The 21,152-nt window shown below is 31.2% G+C and overlaps 1 protein-coding gene across 1 annotated transcript; it reads right to left on the bottom strand.

Moving 5' to 3' along the window:
- Nucleotides 1–511: 511 nt before the first annotated feature.
- On the bottom strand, nt 512–21,150 carry LOC115876390 (importin subunit alpha-3). Its single transcript, XM_030892152.1, has 7 exons — nt 20,854–21,150; nt 20,005–20,703; nt 11,744–11,932; nt 11,548–11,689; nt 8,457–8,641; nt 8,212–8,388; nt 512–1,339 (listed from the first exon to the last, which is right to left on the bottom strand). The coding sequence occupies exons 1-7, from the start codon at nt 20,914–20,916 to the stop codon at nt 1,244–1,246; spliced, it is 1,551 nt and encodes a 516-aa protein (XP_030748012.1). The 5' UTR covers nt 20,917–21,150; the 3' UTR covers nt 512–1,243.
- Between the last annotated feature and the right edge of the window lie 2 nt (nt 21,151–21,152).

Here is a 21,152-nt window from a genome sequence, read left to right as displayed (position 1 = left end):
TCGTGGCATAACGTCGGTTTCCAATGTTTCATAGGTATTTCATACATATCCTTATATAAAATTAAGTTTCTTGTATGCAACACACTGTATTTTATTTATAAAATTAAAAGCAAATAATAATAAATTTGAATAAACAATATTTGGCGATATAATTCCGGAAAAAGCCGAACCGCTCCGAAATTTTCAAAAGTTTTGGGTCGCGACCGTTGCAAGAATAGCGCCAAATAGTGTTTACATTGTCCTTATGGGCACTTTCCAATCTAAACTTGTTTTATTTATCTATGTCTCTACCGTGGGGTTAACAAAGGCACGGTAGTGATACCGATCCTCGTCGGTACAAATTTGCGATATCTGCCCTATGACCGATCGATATCTATGACAACAACAATTAACACATTTTTACTATATAAAAAACTATCGTAACTTACCGTTACCGACGATTGTTGATGCCGTGTACAGAATAGCGCCTCTGGGCGCACCTTAAGGTAAGGTTAATAATTAAAACATCCCCCTGATTTAACCGATTTATGTAAAACAAAATTTCAAACATGTCTTTCTTGCAGAATAATTAGTCAATGAAATAAATAATTAAGCAACAATGGTTTTACCGTTTATTTGATTAATTCCCGATAAATTCACGGTTTTGTTGCACACGTATCGCCATTAGAAAGTCTCCAATTAGTCGGAAAGTCTAAAATAACTTAAAAATGAAATTATCTGCATTTTATTCCACTTTTACTATGAAAAACTAATTTATATGTATAATATCATAAATACATCAGTATATACTAAGAAAATATCTGCGCATGACTTTATTGCAAAACATTTTCTATTTTTTGTTAAATTAAGTCAATATATATAAAAATCCGTCACTATCGAAAAAAGAAAGAAATAATCCGTCGAATCATGCCCAGATCTTTTTACCATGTACGGTCATTTTAATTATTTTTTAATTTTTTTCTCTATACATTTTCATCACCATTTAGTTTAGATGACAAATAAAAAACAGTCTTAAAGTAAATGGCTAAATAGAACCTTTGTAAATAAAATTTACAAAATTAAAATAAATATCGTAAAATAGTTATTTCCTCCTAAAAAAATATAATATATATACATAAAATGAACGTACATTTTTGAAGTGGTTTTTAGTAGAGAGGGAAGCAAGAAAGCTGCCGGGACGCGGCCATTTTCTTTTTAAAACTCGATTATTTTTCTGAGCAACGTTACTTTACACCCCGGCAAATCAAAACTTGAACCCGTCGTTCGGAACGTTTGTGTTCGGGTCGAAATTGAACTCGTTGTCGCCCGCTGTAGGCGCTAAATTTGCATCGTCCTCAGCCTGTAATAAAAAAAAACAGTTTTAAACAATACGGTATGTGCTAAAAAATTCAAAAAAAAAACTAGAAAAATTGTGGCATTCATTTGTAAAATCCGGCAATAGTACATCGGGCATCTGTAGCTCCGAAAATAAAAAACTTAGAACTTAGGAATTTTGTTTAAGCACAGAATATCTAGCTACGCAACAGAAAAATACTCGAAATGAAAGAGCTAAAATTGCACAAATAGAATACTAGATGGCGCGACAATGTCATAATCAGAATATAATTAGAAATTTTGAACTTTCGGTTTTGGATCGACGACTCGGCTGTAGCTCGGCTAAATATGCACAGTTGCCAGATTCAAAAAGACTTGAATTGGCATCCCATTCTTTTTATTGTGTATAATGCAGTATGTATTTCTTTCTATTCTTCTTTCCTTGTTAGATACACTTATCTTAATTATTCCTTTGGCTATTAAAACAGTTTTAAGTATATTATTACAAAACATATACATTTTTAATATACACTATACCTTATAATGTTAAGTAAGAAAATACCTTTAATTACTTTTAAAATTAATAATATACAGGGCGATTGATAGTGATATTTATTAATGCTGGAACGTTAGTAATGAAATATAAGTTTAATAATAATGGAAATAATTTATTAAAATGCAGTACAAAAAATGTTAACTGACTAAAAAATACTATAATAACAAATTTCTTCCGTTTGCCACGTTATTTATATAGACCTAGGTAGATTTTAAAAAGTGACACGGCTACAATTAATAATATATTAGTTCGGCATAAAATTAAAATTCGTAAAATAAATTAAAATTATTAATTAAACAAATCTTTATAAAGAAACGCAAGTATACCAAATTTGGGCCCAATCGAACTCCAGGAAATGATATCATAATAGTGTACTATATTATGGTACCACTCGATATACTTTAAGGTACCATAATATTGCAATGTCACCGAAGATCCGTAGTATACAAAATTTAAGAACAATCGAACGCCATGAAATGGTATCGTAATATGGTACTATATTAAGGTACCACTTTATATACATCATAGTACCATCATATTACAATGTCACCGAAAATACGTAGTATCCCAAGTTTAAGCCCAATCGAACGCCATGTACGTAATATAGTACTATATTATGGTACCAGTTGATATGCTTCATGGTACCATAATAATGCAATGTCATCAAAAATACGCAAGTATATATCAAATATGAGCTCAATCGAACGCCAGGAAATGGTATTGAAATATGGTACTATATTAAGGTACCATTTTATATGCATCATAGTACCATCATATTACAATGTAACCGAAGATACGTAGTATAACAAGTTTAAGCCTAATCGAACGCCAGGAAATGGTATCGTAATATGGTACTATATTATGGTACCTCTTATTATGCCCCATGGTACCATAATATTACAATATCACCGAAGATACGTAGTATCCAAAATTTAAGCCCAATCGAAGCCATGTACATAATATGGTACTATATTATAGTACCAGATTATATGCATCATAGTACCATCATATTACAATGTCACCGAAAATACGTAGTATACCAAGTTTAAGCCCTATTGCCGCCATGTACCTAATATTGCTATGTCATCAAATATGGTACTATAGAAGGTACCACTTTATATGCTTCATGGTACCATGATATTACAATGTCACTGAAGATACAGTATACCAAGTTTAAGCCCAATCGAACGCCATGTATCGTAATATAGTACTATATTATGGTATCACTTGATATTCTCGACTCAAAAGATAACAACAGAGTACAAAAAATCCAGAACTCTTGCGTAAGATTGATCTGCGGAATAAGAAGAAGACAAAGAGTGTCACATAAACTTAGAGAACTTAATTGGCTTAACATGTCCGAACGTCGTCTTTTGCACTCGGTATGTTTTTTCTATAAAATTCTGAAACATAAATGCCCACCTTATCTTTACAACAAATTACAATTTCGTACAGATGTGCATAACCTAAATATCCGCAGACAACATCTTCTAACCATACCCGCTCATAAAAAGAATTCTTTAAAAAGTCATTTTCCTACCAAATTGCTACGTCAATAAATAAGTTCACAATTACTGATTTTCGAGGTCTGTCCTGTCTTTCAAAAGAAAAATTAAGAATCAACTGCTCCCGGAATGAATTGATATAATTTTTAAGTTTTTTTAATCCTCTTGTGCTATTTTAAGTAGAAAGTTCTAAGTTTATTAAAGATTGATGCTTTTTGTGTCGTAATAATACTTTTTGTACGGTCTTTTTTTAGTTTTGTATGATATTGATTTGTGCAAAATTATATTATTATTGCCTTTTGTTTGGTAATATTGTTGTATATTTTTTTTTTTCGTGGCCTCAACAGCACCTTCGACTTTGAAGGAAGCTGACTGTGCCTTTTGTTCCAATTGTTAAAATAATTTATATATTATGTATTTTGTATGTGATTTGGAACAATAAACCTTTTTTATTATTATTATTATTATATGCTTCTGAAAAAAACGGCGTCCAGTTGGCTTGAGAAGGACGATCGATGACATTTCCCATATAAATTTACATATAAAATGACAGCGATATTCATTTCATAGCTATCGCTAACGCCGTTTTTTCCCGATTATACGATATGAACTTGTAATGAATACAATCGAACGTCAGGAAGGGGTAGAACTATAATAATAGTTCTGTAGAACAATCCTTATTATATTGTCGCCGAATTACAATGAAAATTCAGGATTTAATTATACAATCAAACGTCAGGAAGTAATTGTAATTTAGCTCATAACATTTAATTCCAACTAACATGGCAAACTGAAAAAAACAGCTCTGATCTATTTTAATATGTTTAAATGATGTAGCAAATTTGAAGGTAGGCTTTATCAGGAAGTATTACGATATGAATTACACAATGGCAACACTGCACAAAATTCTTTTAAATTTTGTTTGTAGAAAACTGTTTTCTTTTAAATTTATTGCCCTCTATTATGTAGTAGCGAAACTACCACATCAAAATATCTGATTTGGAGACAGGCTTTTAAAGCCTGTCTCCTTTTGCTTCCTACAATTTTATACATGTAACGAGGCTTCTGTTGCGTAGCTAGATATTCTGTGGTTTAAGTGTAAACCACGGGGGTGTCACTTGTATGGGCAAACAGGCAACAGTCAAATTTAAACGTGCCAGGACCAACGACAAAGAAAGCAACATCTGCCAGGCATTGGCTTTCTTTGTCACTCACATTGCTTAAATCATGATACCGCGGCCATTTTGCCAACAAATAAGCTGGCCGAGCTGTCCTGGCAAGTGATTTAAAACAATTTTGCTTTTTTACAATATTAAATTACCATTTGGATGTATTTAATGCGATTATTCAGTTAACTGGTAAGTCAGAAATTACACACAAATACTTTATTCGTAAATACAACTAAGATGTAAACGTAGTTTTGTATTTTTAGATTTCAACTTTTGCAAAGACCCGCCATAGAACTTGCCTGGCAGCGTACCTGTTTAATTAAACGTATTATTTCCTGATAATAATATCAAAACACGTAAGTACCTCTATAATTTATGATGAAAAATGATTTTGATTATGTTTTATATTATTTAAATACTTTATAACCTCAAATAATAGTAAGATCCTTGTTTATATCGCACAGCCCGTTCAAAACTGTATTGTCTTCAAAAAATGTTTACAGAACAAACAATTATTACAAAAACAATGTCCTTTTAATCTGATTTATACCTCAGAAGGATGCCAGTTAAATTTTTATTAAATCAACATTACATTATTTGGCCATTAATATGCAAAAAGGAGCATATTGCGTTAACTTAAATTTTCTTTTACTTCTCCTGACAATGTTCTCTATATTCTCTATTTTGAGTTAGTAAACTTTTGAACGGGATGTGCGATATATAAAATACATAATATATCCAAGGGCATGATCTGATAAAAGTATTTTTTGATGCATTTTTTGGTTGTTTATGCACATTGGCTTGGTTTATGTTTTATTCAGCTTATATTTATTTGGTATAACAGTTTTTTTTGCCTTTGGAATGGCATGCATTGAGGCTAGATAGTGTTTCATTAGACCATTAAAGAAATTTAAATTAGCATATATTTTTTGTGATGTTAGTGTGTTATCATGATACAGGTAGTTGTATCATAGTGCCTTATGCATGTTATTTACCTATTATATACTTATGTATTATCAGTAAATAGATGATAATATACTACTAAAATGTCTTTTTAATAGTATGTTTATCTTTCCAATTCACTAGTTATTTGCAAAATGTATTTTGAACTAATTTAAGTCATTAATTGATCATCTTTCTTTTTCAGGTTCCGGGATATTCTTTTTCATTGTTAAAAAAATATATATATTTCAATATTATTGTAATATAAATCGCAGCTCTAACAAATAAATGATATTGTTTACTATAATAATGTGTAATTTATTTACTATGAATTTTCTCTGAAAATAATAAGTCTTTAATAATATCATTGATTTGCTGCGTAAAGTTAATAGACATATTTTTTAATACATTAAATTATATTATAGTAATAAAAAATATGTTTATTAACTTTAAACAGTAAGTCAGTGATACTTATAAAAATATTTTTTTTTAAATTTCCCCTCTTTTAAGCCCCGCCCCTCCAATTCCCCTCAATTTAGCTAGTACTGCCAGGCGACACCAGATGGCGTCTGTTTCCATTTTTTAGCATGAAGTTAGCATTTCTTTAATGTACCTATTCTCTGGTGTAAACCTAAACTATGTACAGGGTGTCCCACTAAGAATAGCTCTCGGCTGTATCTCGGAAAGTATTAGTTGTAGAGCTTGCGGAAACAAATATTTATAACTAATGAGACCATAAGAAATTGCAAGAAATTATTTTCAAGTTTGTAAGACGGCCGCTAGAGGGCGTAACTGCTATGGAAAATAACAAAATGGAATTTTTAAGAAATTTTGACTAGATACGATGTACTATAAATAATAGCTTCATAATCTTCAGTAAATTTTGGATCTTTTTTGTTAGAACCATTTTCCCCTATCTGCTAAAATAAAGTGGTGGGGGGAGGTTAGATCTATTTTTATTTAAATATTAATAACTCCGGACTGGATGATCGGAATCCAACAAGAGAGGGCTCGTTTAAAAGAGCGTTTCTTACTATATATTGTACCATATAAACAATAATAATAAGCTTTTGAACGTAGACGCTAGGGGGCGTTGTCTTACAATTTAAGAGTAATAAAAGCTGAACAAGTCAGCAAAAACCGCATCTTGATATCTTTTTTCAACCCAAAGTTATTAGCAAAATTATAACAAATACGAAAATATAAGCCCTTAATTACCTTATTTTTCTAACACGGTATCACTAGCCCTCTTGATTATGACCATTCTAATAAAAAATAATATAAAAAAGATTATTTTATTCAAAATATCGACAATGAACCAGAAAACCATAATACTAGGTGTATTAATATCTAATAATTAAGATACCAATAACGGTGGACAAGAAACCTCAGTGAAATCATGGTAGGCTTTGGGAAAAAGTTGCTTTTAAACGGATAGTTTAAACATCAAAATATTATTGTTACGGATTCCATGGGTCCACATGGTAATTTAAACTCACGATAAAATACTTAACGATTTTATTTGTCTCACTCTGTACACACGACTTATACTATTTACAAACACAATTTATGCAACTACTATTATTCTAACGGTACTGGCACCTTCGCCAATTAATTCACAACTGCCAAAGCGCGGGACTTTATATACCCCCTGGCGAGTGTTTCTGGAACGTTCTAAAGAATTCTGTAATTTTCTTTTACTTTCTGGCGAATTCGCCAGGTTACTCAATGCACATTGCGGTTATGTAGCAGTAATGCAGTTATGCAACCAGTAATACAGTTTAACGCTACATACACCTTGACATTATTATATCAACATTTTGAGAGTCTCAGCAGCATTTTTTTTTATCTTTTGATTGTTTTTCTAAAAATGCCTTTCTTCAACAGAGAAAAAACGCTGCTAAGTCTATCAAAATGTTGATCTAATAACACTTTGACGTTTATACTATTACGTCAAAAGCAACTTTTTTCCAAAGCCTACCATGACTTGACTGAGACGTCGTTTCTTATTAACTGTCATTGATATCTTAATTATTAAATATTAATAGATTTGGTGTTATGGTATTCTGGTATGTTGACGATTTTAGAATAATCTAATCATTTCTATCTTATTTTTTTGGCAGAATGTTCATAATCAAGAGGGCTAGTAATACCGTGTTAGAACAATAAGGTAATTAAGGGCTTATATTTTCGTATTTACTATAATTTTGCTAATAACTTTGGGTTGAAAAAAGATATCAAGATGCGGTTTTCGCTGACTTGTTCAGCTTTTATTACTATTTACTATCAGCTAAAATTACATATACTATCGCATTTATTTTTTTTTGAAAAAACGCGCAATGTTTGTTAAATTTTAAGACAACTCTCCCTAGCGTCTACATTCTTATTAAAAAAAGAGCTTATTATTATTGTTTATATGGTACAATATAGAGTAAGAAACGCTCTTTTAAACGAGCCCTCGTAGTAACTATAGGAGCACTACTGAGAGCCTAAGGTTTCATCCTTGAGAAAATGTTATGTCTGATTGCTCTGGGATCTTGGACTAATTGTTCAAAATTCAAAAGTGTCCGTTTGTGTGTCATGTTTTCAGACGTTCTCTAAACTTGAAACACATTTTGAAATAAAGATTATTATTAAGTTATAGTCTGTCCAGCGAGAGAAGACTTGGATATATGTCGTTCAAAAATTGACAAAGCCGACTAGATTTTTTTACTAATATACTTACATCACCACTGAAGTACTGTTCAATTATATCATAAGCCAATTTATAAATTTCAATATTTTCGTGATTCTGGAGAGCCTCGATTTTGTCCAGTCCATTGCACTCTTCTATCATGGTGCATAAATGTTCCACTTCAGGTCCTGCCATTTTTAACATATTATTTATTCCGTCCAACACAACCTATATTATACAAGATCAAAAGTTTTATGTTGTAAATTTATCAATAATAATATTAAGAAATATTATACCTGAATCACTGTAGGGTCCTTGCAATTCAGTAAATCACAGAATGGTGGTATAGCTCCTTCTTGCAACAGTCTAGCTACTTGTTCCCTTGTACCTCCAATAGTTAAATTGGAAATTGCCCAAGCAGCTTCTTTTTGTGTTTGGAAATCCCCTTTACTGAGATTATATATAATGTTAGGTAAAAGACCTAGAAATAGAAAAATAAATGTGCACACTTGATCAATCACAGATACATTAAATATATATAAAAGCCACAGTAAGCCCCAGCTCCTTTAAAGTACCATGCGATTGAAAAAAGAACGGCTGGAGAATGACAAACGATGATAATTTTGACAAGGTCAAGCCATGTATACAGGGTGGTCCGAACTATATTCCGGAAACTTCGCCAGCATATTCTGCAGATAAAAATAAGTAAAAAAGTTTGTTTAAATGTATGTCCTAAAATGCTTATAGTCCAAGAGCTAGCAACGTTTTCGAGAAAGTATTTTAAGACGTCTGGCTCTTTGATATATCTTTTACTATGCTCTCTGGAACAGCATGCGGCCCGTCTCTACGCACTGCGCTATGGATACATGTTCGATTTATATTCAATACTAGAATTTAAAGCACTAATAAAAATATAGGATCTTCTTTCAATGCGCAGTAGGGAACGCAACGTTTACCGGCAGCCAGACGGGCCGCATGCTGTTCTAGAGAGCATAGTAAAAGATGTATCAAAGAGCCAGACGTCATAAAATACTTGTTTTTCCGACGTTGCTAGCTCTCGTACTATTAGTTTCGGTGATACAGGGTGTAGAAGTTTCATTTTTTTCCATTTTTTTCAAATAATTTCTGAAGTAAGGTCAATATTTGGATGAAAATTGGTGTCGGGGAGTTTTTTGATATGATAAATTTGATTTTGATCTTAATATGATTCCTACGTGTAGAGGGCGCCACCTACATATTTTTTAACGTTGGTTTGGAGAGTAATAACTTTTCGTCCGTACCTGTATAAAACTACTGAGTAAAAAAATATACATTTACGACGTCTTTTACGTAAAAAAGGTCTCTTGGTAAAAATGTGTGTTAATACAAAACAAACAAGAACAAGACACTACATACCAAAAAAATATAAAAAAGAACTATTATTTACTTTCAAGCTTTATGAAACTACCCGCATTTATGATTATATTTATCAATATAACTTATGTACAAATACAAATTTGTAATATTCCACAGGAATAATTAAAACAACATAGGTAAATAAAACAAACTATTTTATTAATAATAACACCTACCAAATTTTATACCTTAAAGGTTGATTAATTAACTTTAATCTTAATTTTTTTAAACCAGTACCTTTTGACATTATTTTTCTGCAGTACTAAAATCCATTATTTGCCTTTCGTGTGATGTCGATATTTTACAGCTACTCTCCAGTTTTTAGTATGTGTTTAGTTTGATCCTTCTACCTTATACGAGATGCACTTATCTACGACGAAATGGTATACAAACTTTATCGATGGCAACTGCATTGGTGTATAAGACTTTCTGCCTGGGCAACGAGTATTAACCATAAACTGTGCTCTGGGTCTACAGTTAATTTTCACTCGATTTTTCCCTCCACTTGACTTCAAAAGACACAAAACACTCGTAATAATACGAATCAAAATGCATCATCTTCCAAAACGCAGGGTATTTAACAAAAGTTGACACAAAATTATAACCTATAATTTGGCAAGACTTTGACAAGCGTCAAAAATGACAAAAATCTAAAGGCGAGTTCATACGCATCGGCGTCCGTTTGTCGTTCATCGTTCCGTCAAACCAATAAAATTGAAATACGAAAAATCTGTCATTTTTTAAATAAACCAATAAAACTGGTTAAAAAAACAAGACACGACGCATGACGGATTTATATTTAAACCCATCCATAGATAACTTAAAAATTAATAAATAGATTGGTATGGGACGTCATCTGCTTTTCTTCTGTCATCGTCTGTCGAAATCTTACCTGAGAAAAAAAACAGAGTATATACAGTTTCTTTCACAATATTTTGAAGTAATCACTCGTCAGTCAAATTTTAAATATATTAATTTCCTGCTATGCGTTCCAGTTGTACCAACTTATTTCTTTGTAAAATAAAATAAACTACTTTGAAATTAAAATGACAGACACATCTATCACTATCAAGGATCTTCTCGTTGGACAGACTATAACTATCTACTCAACGTGTGTAGTTTTCGTCAATAATGACATGTATTGACTATTTCCATTGTAAATATCTTGAGAACGGTTGCTAGTAGCGATTTTTACCAAGAACACTTTTTATGCAAAAAGTCACGGAAATGTATATTTTTTCACTCAGTAATTTTATACAGGTACGAACAAAAAGTTATTACTTTTCAAAACAGTTAAAACACATGTAGGTGGCGTCCCCTACAAATAAAAGTCATATTGACATCAAAATCAAACTTCTCATGTCAAAAAATTGCCAGACACCAATTTTCATTCAAATATTGACGTTACTTCAGCAATTATTTGAAAAAATCGAAATAAAAATGAAACTTTTACACCCTGTATATCCGAATCTAAGCGTTGTAGGACATACATAGTTTAAAAACACTAAATCACCACAATACACCAAAATACTTTTACTTTTACACTGGACGCGCGTTTCGCTAACCATGTTAGCATCATCAGCAGATGATTATAAACTATTTTATTATTTGAGTTTATAATCATCTGCTGATGATGCTAACATGGTTAGCGAAACGCGCACCAGTGTAAAAGTAAAAGTATTTTGGTGTATTGTGGTGATTTAGTGTTTTTATTTTGCTGTGTAACACCAAAGGTTCCAACCCTCAACTGTAATACATAGATTGATACATTTATACGAACTTTTTTACATATTTTTATCGGAAAAATATACTGCCGAAGTTTCCAGAATACAGTTCGGACCACCCTGTATATTGTAGAATATTACTCTGAAGCAGGATCAAAAGTGTCAGACACTTTCCATGGACCAGAACTTTTATAAGACGGTTTAAAGCTCCACAAGCAATAAATGAACTTTACTTATTTTTACATTCAATTATATTCACAATTCTTACCTGCATTGATTACAGCTTGAACCTGGTTTTGATTGCCAGCGGTTATATTGGACAGGAACCAAACAGCTTCTTTACATATTTTTTCCTTCGCATGGGTGAGTAATGCTGGGAAATGGGATAGAGCATCACAATTTAGTACAGCCTAAAACGACCTTTAAATTTATTTATCTCTAAATAAATAGACAAGAAATCATGCCTGCGTCTGTTCGTCGGTCCCTGTAACAATATTTCCTACTGCCCTAAGAGCTGCCGTTTGAACCTTAACTTCTTTATGACTCAATAAAGGTATTAGTTTTGGAACGATTCCGCTATCGATAACCATCTGAATCTGGTCATTGCCTCCATCAGTCAAGTAGCTAAGAGCCCAAACAGTGTCCACAAGGATCTGCAATATGATTTAGAAATGTTTTCTAATACAAAATAATATACCGGGTGCGTCTCAAAAGTGGCTCACCCCAATATTTTTTTTATTTTTTTCAGATAAAAAAAGAGATTTGGTATGCTAGTATACGACATAAATTAGGATTGATTGTCGTCTTCAATTGTTTTTGGTCACTTCCCGTTTCACCGGAAATGACAACTTTTGATATTTAAATGGCACCCTCGGTATATTTTCGATAAAAAATTCGATAAAAAATTACACTCTGTCGTATCGTCAAAAAATCGTATTTTAAATTTCAATCTAGAGTGCCATGGCTGTATTAAAAACACTAATTTTTAATCAAGGAGCCTTGGAAAAATAGATCTGATCATCTAATGTTTTTCGTGTCTTGTCCTGGCTGGTTAAAAGATGTATTTTTAATCAAATCTCAATTTTTTCAAATGGAACGAGTATGGCTCATTAGCATATTTGGAAAAAGCATTTTTTACGAATAATTTGGTATAACTTGGTATTTCGAGTCAAATTGTCGTTATGAACTGCATGTTGCTATTTCAAATAAACTATATTCGAAAATGGCAAAATTTAGTTGACATATGATATGTCATTCTATTCAGAATATCCTTTTCTATTGAATCAAGTAACAAAAATCGAATAATTATGTATTATTTTTTATATATTTTGAGACTGAATTTATTTATTTTAGCTATTTAAGTTATTTTTCAATGGTTTCATTATTTATTTTTACTGAATAAACATTTATTAAAATACAACCAATGCACAGCATAACTTGTATTCTAGCTTCATTACTGATGATGAGCAGTGAAGTCTTTAGTATAACGGGGGCCACGGGCCTGAGACAGTGAAGGGGCCCCTCGGATCTTGGAGGATCGCGATATTTTCGTCGTGGTATTTCCCTGAAAGCATTTTTAAGAAAAAAATATTTAAAATTTCTGGACGAAAAAAACTACCTGTCAAAAAAATTTGTACAGCCTAGAAGTCAAATTTAGTGATTATCACAGCCCCTGTGACATAAAGAAAAGACATGTGGCTATCTATTTCAAAAATTAAATTGTTCAAATGTCATATAATAATGGCGGTAGCTGTCATGGAATTGAGCGATTAAAAAATTATCATAATTTTTTTTTTCAAATGGAACCCACTTTTTTTTATTTCACTAGTGAAAAGGTTTTCCAATTCGTTACGTTTTAACTAGACATATTCCTATACCTAAAATAAATCGTTTTTAAGTTATTTAAGATTTAGTTTGAAAACGTATATTTTTCTTGATTTTATCTAGCTTCCTTTGACATTAAGTGTCAAACAGTCAGACAATTTATTTCCATCTGTCAGAAAATGAATTATTTGAATTTCCCTTTGAATAAGAAGACTAAAGCCCCGTTCTCAGAACAGCGATTGTCGCCAGCTATACGTCAAAAGAACCAATGAGATTTGTACAAAATTCAAACAGCTGTCAATTTTAAATTTAGTACAGCTCCCGTTGGTTGTTTGAAATGTCAAACTGTGTCGCCAGCGACACGACGTCGTTCTGAGAACGGAGCTTAAGGAAGGAGCATATCAAAAATCTTAGGTACACCGCGATGGGCCTCAAATATGGCCGACTTAAATTCCGGTTTATCAGTGCCGTTCTAATTTTATTTAAAAAATGTAAAACTATGATGTAGGGTAGACGTGGGGTAGACTCAATAATTTGTTATTTTATTTTGCGTTGTGAATAAATGTTGGTAGTTATTAAAATTGTTATAAAAATATATAATTCTAATAAAAATAGATAAGTTATAATAAGTATTTATTAACACAAACATCCGGTACGCTACTGAAGCAGGTAAGTCAAATAACGTATCGAAATTCTTTGACATCTGATCTTTGACAAGTAGTAAATAAAAGCTAAAATGAAAGAAAATATATAATTTAGTTAATTTAAGTGAATTTCATAAATGATTGGTTTACTACACGTATGTATATTATATAGTCACTTACTAGCGAAAAGTTGTTCCATTATTTCACTCAATTTTTGCCGAGATCTACCGCACGCTACACAACCAACTATTTTAGAGTCTTTTTCGATAAATCGCGATAATGTCACTGTTAATTTAAGTTCTGCCACAATTTCCATCTAGATTTACTACCTTTATACAACTATCAGTAGTAGAATAAATAATAAATAACATAAAATAAGCTCTGTAAAGACTGACAAATCCACAAAATTTCAAATCAAATTCAAATGTGACAAATGAATCGTCAAACAGAACTGTCAAGGATCACCACCCTAGAGTGCTTTTTCCGCCCACCATGCATGAATACATGGATAGCATTATGCTCCTTCCTTAGTCTTCTTATTCAAAGGAATTTCCTATATTATAACTACTGCTGCTTAAAAGTTTAAAAAGTGTATTTATATAGATATATCTCCGTATTTTCGTTCTTTAGTGATATCTAATAGTTGATATTTTAATAATATACCGTACGATCGAAAAAAAAACAGCGCAAAGTTAGCTTGGAAATGATGATTGATAATATACTGTCATAGGCATAGGCTAGTGGTTAAAATCAAGAAAAAAATACGCTTTAAAGTTAAATCTTAAATAATTTAAAATCGATTTATTTTAGGTACAGGAACATGTATAGTCAAAAAGTAACATATTTTAAAAACGAAAGTAACGAAAGCATTTTCACGAGTGAAATAAAAAAAAGTGGATTACCATTTGAAAAAAAATAATTTATGATAAATTTTCAATCGCTCAATTCCATGACAGCTGCGGCCATTATTATATTACGTTCGGACAATTTAATTTTTGACAGGAAGTGACCAAAAACAATTGAATACGTCAATCAATCCTAATTTATGTCATATACTAACATACCAAATCTCGTTTTTTATCTGAACACAAAAAAAAATTATAGGCGCCACTTTCGAGGCGCGCCCAGAATACAGGGTTACACAGCGTGAAAAAAAACTCCTTTCGTTTGAGTTTCTCATTCCATTTTATAAAACGTAGGCAATAGTGCAATGTGCAATCATTTTAATATATTTTTTTACTATACAGGGTGATGCAAACATATTTTCAAAGTAATATCGTATATTTTTAAATAAAATACTAAATATTTTTTACCCAAGTGGATTTGCCATGGTCCTAATGTCATATTCTAGACCAAGTGGTACTCGAAATAACTATTTTTAGTCAATGTCTCTTTCAAGCTCTCTTTTCAAAACTAGATTATTAAAACACACTACATTCCGTGATATAGATACCTAAGTCTCTAGTTATAATTATAACAACCGCTCTTTAAAAAGGAACAGTGTATTTTATGACATAAATGACTCTATTTTATCCAATTTTTGTTTTGATAAATAATTTTTGTATTCAAAATATTTAGTTTATCCACCAAATTCCCTTTTTCTAATCATTTCCGGCTGCATCATTACAATAAGACCCCGTTCACACTGGACGATTTATATTCTACACGACGATCATCATATACAGGGTTGTTCACCACATACGACACGGAGTATTGTAGCTAAACGATTAGATTTTTACAAATTTTAAGTTTTGGGTTCGATGAAGGACTATTAGAGGTACAATTTAAAAATAATTTGACAAGATACAGAGTGTCCCAAATAAGTAAAAAATATCAAAGTTGTATTTTTTTAAATGGAACACCCTGTATATTATTACATTTTTAGTTTCTACGATTAAAATAAAGGTAAATTTGATTAAGGTTTATTATACTTAAACCTTACCGTTTTTTAAATATTCAATTTTGGGAAATTTTGGGAAATTGCAGTAAAAATTTCAAGGCTTCATTTCTCCAAGGGTATCAAAGTTTTTAATACTAAATATTTACTCAAGTTTATTTATTGATCAGTTATTGTGTTGCAATAATAAAAATAATACTACCTTATACAGAGTGTCTAAAAATTTATTTTAAATAATTTCTAGCTTTAAACGCCAATAACTTCTTTAATTTAAATGGAACGTCCTGTATATTTTAGGAGAATCAGAAGCACAATTTTATTGTCTATCAAATTGTATTATACCATTTTTTACCTATCCCTTCAAGTTTTCGTAGAAAATGCATTTTCTTATAATTTAGACCCTATTTATCAATATACCCATGGAATATTGACATTTTAGATTGTTTTTAAAGCAACAAATATACAAAATGTACAGGCTAGTAATATTATCGTTTTTAGCAAAACGATAATATTACTAGCCTATTTGTATGCAAAAAGAAAACTATTTAAATCTTTATAAAAGAGTATACCATTAATTAAATATAATACCATTATTTCCGCCCATATACTAATTAATTAGATACTTAATTGTGTTCGTTAATAAATTATTCTAAATAAATGTGGATTTGAGTCAGAAATCAATATAATAATAAGTTATCAAAATTAAAGTCTCTGTTGTTATAAATAAGTATTTATTAAAAAATGAAATATCATTTTTAAGGTGTTTCTTCACATTATCACACTGTCTAATACCCATACAAAATTCAGTTTTTTAGTATTTGGAGCAATTATTATTAATCAACGCAAACAGTCAGTTAATGTAGTTTGAATACTGGAATCATATTAATTGGTCCCCTTTAACAAATATTTAAACAGTTTTTTTATTTTTTAATAAAATAAACAAATTATATGGACAATATTAATATCTGTACTCTTTAAAAATTTGGTACATCTTTAAAAATAATCTAAAATGTCAATATTCCATGGGTATATTGATAAATAAGTTCTAAATTACAAGAAAATGCATTTTCTACGGAAACTTAAAGAGATAGGTAAAAAATGGTATAATATAATTTGATAGACAATTAAATTGTGCATCTGATTCTCGTAAAATATACAAGGTGTTCCGTTTAAATTAAACAAGTTATTGCCGTTTGAAGCTAATAATTATTTAAAATAAATTTTTAGGCACTCTGTATAAGGTAGTATTATTTTTATTATTGCAACAAAATAACTGATCAATAAATAAACTTCAGTAAATATTTAGTATTAAAAACTTTGATACCCTTGGAGAAATGAAGCCTTAAAATTTTTACTGCAATTTCACAAAATTGAAAATATTTCAAAAACGGTAAGGTTTAAGTTAACAATTTGTAAAAATCTCATCGTTTAGCTACAATACTCCGTGTCGTATGTGGTGAACAACCCTGTATAAAGGAAATAAATTGAGATTGAAATGACCGTAAAAATTTTGGGTCGCGAAATTGTTTTGGGTCGCGACCGTTGTACGCGATCTGGCGCTGCTATAGCGGTTACTAAATGGTTGCTAAGAACAACCGCAAACAACAAAAATAATTTTCTCTTGCCCATATCTGTTGTCAAAGTCAAAATCTTCAAAAATTATAAAATCTTTCAAAATCTAAACCGCTCTTATTGAAAAAATTCCAAAAAGTGTTTGAAGCGTCCATTTTCAAATTTTATTGCTATCTTGTGAGTTTAATTTAAGTTTTATTTACCCAAACCCGTGATAATTGTGAAAAAGTGGCATTAAAAAGTTAAAAAGCTGTGCTGTGAACTGTGAACTGCAAAAACCATCATGAATCGTGGCATAACGTCGGTTTCCAATGTTTCATAGGTATTTCATACATGCCGTTATATAAAATAAAGTTTCTTGTATGCAACACACTGTATTCTATTTATAAAATTAAAAGAAAATAATAATACATCTGAATAAATAATATTTTGGGATATAATTCTGGAAAAAGCCGAACCGCTCGGAAATTTTCAAAAGCTTTGGGTTGCGACCGTTACACAGTGGTTCCCAGATAGGTCATTACTTAGAAACATTAATTTCAAAATGTTTGCATGAAAATGTTGCTAATACTTTTCTTATATTCCCCTGTAAACGATACCTAATAAATAACAAAATCAAGTAAGCCTAATGTAGCGCTTTTTTTTATTAGAAATGTCACATTTTTGCTACTGGTATCAAGCTGACATAAACAGTTTTCAGATAACGCCAGTTAATTACTTATTTTATTAAAATTGATAAAAGCTGTTGCCTTTTCGGTAATGGACGTTCGAAAAGGTAAAAAGGACTGTTTTTTCTTTTTTGCACTTAATTAAACCTAAGTAATATCATAGTTTATGGCAATTTATTTGAAGGTAACAAAAATAGTCTTTTTACATTTTTGCTCGTCACTCTTTAAGACTTTTAACTACTTTCCCTTTCAAATCCTCTTAAACGGCATGAAAATACTTGCTGCTTAAAGTATATTGCATATAAATTAATTGCCACCGGCTCACAGTGGGGTATTTGACACTGATAGTTGATCGAAATTTTTTTATGTAGACCTTATATAAATTATTGCTACTTTCAATTAAAGAGGAAATAATATGAACAAAATAAAGGATAATTCGTCGATTCTAAAAAAAGAAAGAAAAATCACTGTTCCAGTGTTTCCACGGTCAGTGCCAATAGTAATATCGCAACTACTACTACTAATGCTACGACTGATCCGCGAGCAATGCCCATACCACTAAAGTCGCTACTAATGCCAAATTGTGCTATACTGCTAATGGCACTAATGCGATCGCTTTGTACACAACAATGCCATCGCGGTTTACACCTCGCATTAGTATATCACTGATTGGCAAATTAGAGGAAACCAAGAATGTTTTTCTCATTTTATCAGCAAAATCGCAAAAAGTCGCAGTATTTTATTTTACTGTATGAAAGCCCAACGTTTACTAAGTAAAACGTATATAGACAATATGCTGAATTCTTCGAAATGCGCAACTAAATCTCTAAGTATAATAAAAATGTCACAAATTTAATCAAATTTTCTGAACGCCTAACTTTTAGTTGCAAAAAAAAATCGTTAGAATAGAGAATATCAAAATAAATAATACGTTTTTGTAGAATACATACCTGCAGCTTGCTGAGCCATTTTCAATCAAAACAATAATATAAACGTAAAAAGAGCACAAGAACAACAACAATTTATAATTTTAAACATAAAATTTGGCCATTTACCTCTTATCTGTGAGAAGTAACAACTTTGACGTTTCTTTGAAACAAATGAATGCAACTAAACACACCCATAGCAACGCCATTTATGGCAGACATGATTTAACTTATCATTTATCTTTTTTTGGAAAATCTTAAACACATTTGCTTTTTCGAATTTCGATCACCTTTTTCATGCTAATACCCCACCGTGCGGCTGCCGCGAATTGCCGCCGGATCTTATACCGGGTGGTTAAAGATTGACTTTTTATCTTAAAATAAAAGTAACTTATTTTTTCCTCTTCTTGTGGACTTATTTCGTGGACACACTGTATATCAATTGACAATAAAATTGTATTTACAAAATGACAACTGTCTCTTTTATTTTTTCAACATTTAAAGTAAATTTGACCTCTTCAATATGAAAAAACATGTACATATGTGCAAACATAATCTGTATACCTTTCCGAATAGTTAGAACTTAAAATGGAAATTACACGAACTGAGCCCAATTTTTTTAATACATATTAAACTAAAGCGCTAAAACTAAAACCAAAGCTGAACGCGCGCTAAAAACGGCGAGCGTCGTACTGACCATTTTTTTATTTATACTCGTTATTACTGCTAGCATAAACTGATCAATCTAAATTTTGAATATGTTGTAACTAAACGTATAACTAATTAAATGACAGTATTAATAACTGTCAGTTTTAAATTTTATAACAGAGAATTTTATCTCAAAGCTATAATATGTTTGGGTAATATAAAAAAATAGAAAATATAAAAAATAATAGTTATTTTGGCTTGTCGAAAGGGCTAAAGACTCATAAGTATTTCTATGTAAAAATCAGTACTATACGAGATAAGAAATTCATATTTCTCTTTTTAATTCATCAATCATGTCTCATCAATGATATTTACAATTTATAAATTTTTTCAAACATTGACACCAGCAAAATATTCCCATAAATTTTGTTAATGCTAATGCCAAAAAATTTGTGAATATTTGTAAATTTCAATATTCCTTACGTCATTAGTAAAAACTTATAAGGAGATTTTTTTTCAAAGCTGAGTTATCTTGTATTCACTTACATTAGTATCTGTATGATGTATTAGAGCACTTAATGAGGGAAGTAACTCATCAATTGTATGTATCGGTGGTGGGGGATCCTTATTTCTACATAGATTTACAATGACCCAAGTGACATTTCTTAAAAATGATATGGGAATCTCTGGCTTAACAAAAGATAAAAGCGGTTGAACAATTCCCAATTCAATAACGTAATCTCTAAGGACTGGCCCATCTCCAATTATATTTCCTAAAGCCCAAACTGCTTGCTCACTGACATTCTGGTGTGGAGAATGCAGAAGTAAGAGAAATAAGGGAACAGCTCCTGCCCCTACAACTTGATTGGTTTGAGCTGAGGTTCCGGAAGCAATATTAGTTAATGCCCAAGCAGCTTCAAACTGCAAAGGTGGATTATCGTGACGTTCCAAACATTTTACTAGAATGGGTAAAATTCCTGCTTGAATGAGAGCATCAATTGGTGGGTTCTTTTCAGATGACAGTAACTTTCGAGCTGACTGAACTGCCATTAACTGTAAACTGGGATCATCTGAATTTTCAGCCTGTGCAACGACAAGCTGTAAATTAATATTCGATAGTGACTTATCAACATCATCCTCGTCAGTTGAATCCACAACGGGAACGTTACGTCGTTTCTGTAGGGTTTCTTCCCGTTTATTTTTTCTAAGTTCGACTGTAACTTCATTTCGCCTCCTTCGCATTTCCTAAAAAATAATGATTCTAAAAAATGTATTCAGTTCAGCCTAGCAAATATGCCAAATATTAGAGTGAATAACATATGAATTCGAAAGTTTGATAGTCTATAAAATAGCTACAAGTATGTACAACGCAAAAACGTTTTATTGAAGCCTTACATCTTGATCTTTTCCTTTGTTCTTGAAATTTTGTATGCGACTCTTGAATGTAGGATCCGCCATTTTTATCAAATTTGACAATTTAAAACACGAGGATATTTAAGCCGGTGGGTGATTCTAATGATTAACAAAATGTTCTCAAAAACGTAAACTTAACGTTTTAATATCACAACACCATGATTATTCCTTTTCTATTTTCAAGGAAGTCTCGGTAAATTTCTAATTATGCACCTTTATGAAGTTATTAAATTTTTGGTAACTTTTGTGACATTTCCCCCGACGTTTGCAGCACTGATATA

The sequence above is a fragment of the Sitophilus oryzae genome, unplaced genomic scaffold (assembly GCF_002938485.1).
Source record: "Sitophilus oryzae breed Bouriz unplaced genomic scaffold, Soryzae_2.0 scaffold_1436_pilon_pilon, whole genome shotgun sequence".
Taxonomy (NCBI): Eukaryota; Metazoa; Arthropoda; class Insecta; order Coleoptera; family Curculionidae; genus Sitophilus; species Sitophilus oryzae.
Note: the sequence above shows the minus strand (reverse complement) of the source record. Positions and strands in the feature narration are given on the sequence as shown.